Genomic DNA, 5,608 nt, shown 5'->3' with positions numbered 1-5,608 from the left:
GCCAACGCAATCAGAAGTCTAATGTATGCAATGCATTGCACTAGACCCGATATCGCTTTTGCTGTGTTCAAATTGGCGATATTTACAAATTGTCCTAGTACTAATCATTGGAAAGAAATTTGTAGGAATTTTTGCTATATTAAGAAAATAAAAAATTTGGGATTATTCTATAATGATTATCTCGTGGTACTAGAAGGTTACTCGGATGCAAGTTGGATTACAAGTCTAAGTGACAATAAGTCCACATCAGGATGAATTTTAAGATTAGAGGTAGAGCCATTAGTTGGGCCTCCAAGAAACAAACTTGCTCTCACATTCAACTATGGAGGTTGAATTTATAGCCTTAGCGGCTATTGGCAAGGAAGCGGAATGACAAAGAGATCTCTTGCTAAATATAAAGTTGTGGCCACAACGTAGGTTCGCCATTTCCGTATATTATGATAGTAAATCCACCATGTCTCGAGCGTACAATAAGATGTACAACGAAAAGTCTAGACATATAAGTTTGAGACATGAGTATGTGAGACAATTGATTAGGGACGATGTGATAATTGTTACCTATGTTAAGTCAATTGACAATTTAGCGGATCCATTGACAAAAGATTTGTCAAGGAATTTAATTAAGAGTACCACCACTAAGATGAGATTAAAACCATTGTAATCGCGTCATTGATAATGGAAACCCTACCTTGTTCTAGCCAAAAGTTAGTTTCGAGGTTCAAAGGGTAATAACAAGTTATCGAATGACAACGTGCACTTACATCAGGATTCAATGTTTATATTTTAAGAGGATGAATTTTACTCTTAATGGATGAACATTAATTGTTATGAAATCCACCTATATGGACATGAAGTGGTGCCGCTTCAACAAGATTTTCTTTATGGTTTTCTCTCATACATGTTCATGAAACAGGATGATCACATGACCATAACAATGTGAAAGCAAATTAAACTCTTACTCTCATACTTAACGGTTATGTGTGAAAATTTTCCAGTATTGACTTTAAGAATGATGGTTCAAGCGACTAGCCACCATTCACTTTGTTGATACTTTGAGAGTTTGCACTAAAGCAAGGTTCAGTCTGCGAACACCCTTTCTTATGCATAATCATTGTGTACTTATTTTCTGGAATTAACAATCTAGTGGGAGATTGTTGGAAATTGTAGGTTGCAAATTTAATTATTGATGAGCACTTATTCAAATTTAGAAAGTGATGATTTATCATTCAATGGGTACATTTTCATAGGACATATTTCTTCTAAAAAGTATGTCTAAAATATTATCCATTGAGTGCATATAAATAAAGGATCTATGGTGCACACAAAATCATTACAAGTAATCTTATTTTTAGAAATTAGAGTAAGAGTTAGGAAATTTCTCGATTTTGCTAAGAGTTAGGAAATTTCTCGATTTTGCTAATCAAAAGAAATTCAAAAGTTTCGTTGTATCCCGAGAGGACCTTTAACCCTCTAAGAACTTTTTGTGGGGACAAATAATTCTTTTTGGAAAACGTCACCCGTGCCTCGAAGTCTACTGTTTAATTCAATATCATCTCCAAATCTATTTTCTCCACTCAATATATCCAGCAATTTTCAGAGTCAATTTGTTCCTCGAATAAATTAAATAGGTGAGAAATTATTTGAGCATTACCAGTATAAACAATATACTTGAAAGTTTTTCCCTGAATTAATACGTCTTTTATTTTTTCCAGTAGCAGCTAGCTTTTGTTTATTTGTAGTGTTGATCAGCTAAAAAGTTTCAGGCTGGCCCCTTAGCTTAACAATTATCACTTCATCTTTGTCTTCACTACTTAGTACTTACCCGGAGAAGTCTAACAACTACAAGCTCAAAAGATCTTGAACAATTCCATAATAGAGTTGATTGGTTGGATTTACAATTATCTTTGCCTTTATATATATATATATAATTGAATAAAACTCTGTTATGCAAAAGACCTTTTATCTTCTGTTCTGTTTTGAAGCAAAGGCGATCTCAAACTCTCCTCTCCACTTTCCTCCTTGGCCTTTCCCCACAGCACCCCGTAAAATCCACTCACAATTATTATTGCACCAATTACCCTACAAATCAAAGCAAAAACATATTTCTCAGTTTTCTTTCACCGCAAGTGTCTGCGATTCTTTCAATTATGATTGCACCAATTACCCTACAAATTAATTATGTTGGCCAAGTTACTTGATTCTTTCAAGTTTTCTTATGGTTACTGCTCAACTGATAGAGACTATGGTGTTACCTACTGCTATTGTTATATCATTAAAGTATTCATTTGGTTATGCTGAAAAGCTCAAATACCTTCCCAGAGAAAGATCATCTCCTAAGAAGACGATACCCATAACGGCTGCAAAGATAATGGCCAAGGGTTTGAACATGGAAACGTATAGAGGTCCTACTTTCCATAGGCACCATGAACACAAGCTGATCCGGAAGGTTGTTGCCACTATTGCCTGAATCAATAGCACCATGTTGTTATTTGTGTGCGACTTCAATTCTTTTAAATGATCCATTGAAACTATAGTGTGCTTACCGAGTATAGAATAGCGACAAGCCCTATATTAGGTTTTAGTTTCCAAGCACTAAGGTCCTTAACAAGAAACAAAGAATATATTGCGGAAAGAATGGCATTGAAGAAGCAAAGATAAAACATTACAGTTAGTACTGCCGGGAACTTTTTCAGAACCATGGTCTGCAGGATTTACAGAAAGTCAGTGTACAGTATAGTATCTCGAATATCTTTGTTACCATAATCTATAACAAGGGTTCAATATGCTAACCTGTATAACATACCATGCAGAATTTATAAAAGCTTCAACTGCAAGAAGCAGCCCTCCAAGGATCCAGTTTATTTGTGGCGAGGAAAGAAGCTGATGAGGCAATCTCAGAATTGTTGGCCCCTTATAAAATGTCACTACAAATGCCCCTGCTATGGAGATTGTGGTTCCTAAGACCTTGGCTTGGCTGCTTGTGCTTCGCCATTCATGCTTTTCCATCCTAAACCAGCAAATGGAAAGTTGACACAGATGCAATAATTTCAACTACAGTTTATAACCCTTCTTGTATTACAGATTAATACGCTGATAAGCCCAAACCTAGCACAGTAATCAACACATTGCGATTTTTATTTCTGGTACTGAAAACGCATAAAAAGGAACCTGCAAACGATGGCAAGTATGAAGGTAAATGCTGGAACAAGGTTGAGCATGGCTGTAGCCATTGCAGGAGAACTGTACTCTATACCTGCGTATCCACATAGTTGGCCGATACATCTGCATTGAGAAAGGTCAAAGATGTGAAGAATCTACTGGTTTTTTTTTTCCTTTTCTTTTCATGAATGTTAATCGGATCAAGATAATAGTTATACTCTTGAAATTGGAAGAGAAGAAATATGTTACAAACCCAATCAAGGAAAGGAGAAAGATCAATATACAGAGGTTGGAGGAGTTCCATGGAAGATGTACCGATCTGCAAAATCTCAGAATTCAAAAACCAAAAGTTAAAAAACCAAGAAAAATGATAGCTAAATTTGTTAAGGAAAGCTCAAGATATCAGGGACCTGTGGAACACGAAAGAGCAAGGAAGAAGAATAAGGCTGGAGAGAGCATTAGAGTAAACAATAAGAACATATTTGTCAACCCCACTAGACATTGCTGCTTTGGTTATTACCATGCTGCTAACTTGAGCCAAGATTACCATTACCATTCCCACAAAAGGCACCAGATTCCCCATTTTTGCTGAACCTTTTTCCCTGTCAAACAAATGCATATGAGGTGAAACTTAAAGTGGAAGTTATGTTTTTGGGATACTAGTTGTTTTATTCCTAAGTGGGTAGGCTATTATAAGCGACGTGGACCTAACAGTATGGCTCACTATCTCGCATGACTTTTTCGAATGTAAATGATAACCTTTTCTCAAACCCACTCACATATTCTGCGATGTTAATAATGAAAGCTGGCTAACATGCCATGCCAGAAAAGGTGGAAAGGATGGTGTAATGTAAAAGTTAAAACTCTACATAAAGAATTGTACGAAATAATGACGCCACGTCATTTGTATCTCTTTCTAATAGTTTTATGCCACATCAGTATTCTTATCAAATTTTAAGATTTTATCTTGAATTTTAATATTTTAATTTGGATTTGATTTTTTTCAGGATAAAATCCTGAAATTCAGATAAGAGTACTGATGTGACATAAAACTATTAGAAAGGAATACAGATGACGTGACGTCACTGTTTCGTACAATCCTTTCCCTATTAGTAACATACTAAAAACAGTCAATGTTCATTATTACTCAAAAATAGGAAAAAAACTAATAATGTAAATAATTAGTCAAATGTTAAAAACATATTATCGAAAATAAGGTATTGCTCTGACCCCTTTTTGTTTCAATTCTATTTAATTTTTTAAAAATTGAATGTTTTATTTTCATTTCAGACTTTTTATCACTAAATAAAATCTTATTTTTATTTTATTATAGAAATAATATAAATATATTTTATTTTTCTTTTAATTTTAATTTATATTGAAAAGGCCTATTTTTTTTCTATTATTAGTATGATTCATATATAATTAACTATAATTAAATTTTATTTCAACACCGATTTGAATTGATAAGCATATTATTTATTATTTAAAAAATTTATGTAAAGTGCATCGCCAAATAGCAGTACCTGAAGAGATAATCACATTTTCTTACATCCCATTAAAAGTGTGATTTCTAGTAGCTAAACTCAAGTCACACGAATTTGAATAGAGAATTTTAACGTATTTTTTTTTAAAAAAAAATTTATATAGAGTGAGTAAACTTGATTCAATTTGAAAAAATAAAAAAATAAATTTCGAGTTAATCGAATTAAGTTATTCGAATTATTTGAATAAGTAATTCGAGTTTCAAGTTAAATTTTACAATTCAAATAACAAATTGGTGTAAATATCATTTTGGTCTCTGTTAAGTTTGAAAATGTGCAAATTGGTCTCTCTCAACAAAAATTACAAAATAATTTTTAAAATTCCAACATTTATATATTTTTAAAAAATTTAAAAAAATTCTAAAAAATTCTAAAAATATATATAAAGAAAGTTAAAAAAGTAAAAATTTTCTAGAACAATAATTTTTTGAGATCTAAATAAGTTAATTAATTATTTAAGTTTATCATACTAAAATATTTTTTTATTTTGCTTTGAAAAATTTTTAAAAAAATATGGTTTCAAATTTATCTGCTCTAACATAGAATTAGTTATACAATAACAAGATTTTAATTTGGTATTTTTAATTTTTTAATTTAACTTGAACAATTTTATTCGATTTAACTCGACTCGATTCAAAAAAAAATTGAATTGAGTTAAAATAATAAAATAAAACTCTTCAACTCAAATTTTTTTTTTCATTCAATTTGGTTAGACACTCATCCCTAATTTTATATTGCAAGATTCAAGTCAAACATTATTCCAATGTGGCCTTAGGCCTTAAGCGAGTGGTCAGTGACGAATGCAAGTTTTAATTTCCTCTACAAATTTGTTATCTATCGATTAATATAAGTAAAAAAAAAAAAGCTAGACATTTAATTTATATTTGATTTGCATATTAATTTTG

At 31.9% G+C, this 5,608-nt stretch overlaps 1 protein-coding gene across 1 annotated transcript; it reads right to left on the bottom strand.

Moving 5' to 3' along the window:
* Positions 1-1,683: 1,683 nt before the first annotated feature.
* LOC107901983 (WAT1-related protein At5g40240) lies at positions 1,684-3,832 on the bottom strand. The gene is made up of 7 exons (XM_016828178.2): positions 3,570-3,832; positions 3,413-3,478; positions 3,169-3,282; positions 2,791-3,007; positions 2,544-2,702; positions 2,312-2,463; positions 1,684-2,079 (listed from the first exon to the last, which is right to left on the bottom strand). Exons 1-7 carry the CDS (start codon positions 3,776-3,778, stop codon positions 1,944-1,946), a joined length of 1,053 nt encoding a protein of 350 aa, XP_016683667.1. The 5' UTR covers positions 3,779-3,832; the 3' UTR covers positions 1,684-1,943.
* Positions 3,833-5,608: the final 1,776 nt, after the last annotated feature.

Source organism: Gossypium hirsutum, chromosome A01, assembly GCF_007990345.1.
Source record: "Gossypium hirsutum isolate 1008001.06 chromosome A01, Gossypium_hirsutum_v2.1, whole genome shotgun sequence".
In the NCBI taxonomy this organism is placed as follows: domain Eukaryota; kingdom Viridiplantae; phylum Streptophyta; class Magnoliopsida; order Malvales; family Malvaceae; genus Gossypium; species Gossypium hirsutum.
This window is presented reverse-complemented; position numbering and strand designations above follow the sequence as displayed.

Excerpts from the sequence above, each read along its gene's own strand:
- LOC107901983 (XM_016828178.2), bottom strand. The coding sequence starts at position 3,778 with ATGCATTTGTTTGACAGGGAAAAAGGTTCAGCAAAAATGGGGAATCTG. Across the intron at positions 3,283-3,412 it reads TTTCTCCTTTCCTTGATTGG|ATGTATCGGCCAACTATGTG; the intron begins GTTTGTAACATA and ends TTCTCAATGCAG. Across the intron at positions 2,080-2,311 it reads GATGATCTTTCTCTGGGAAG|GGTAATTGGTGCAATAATAA; the intron begins GTATTTGAGCTT and ends TTTGATTTGTAG.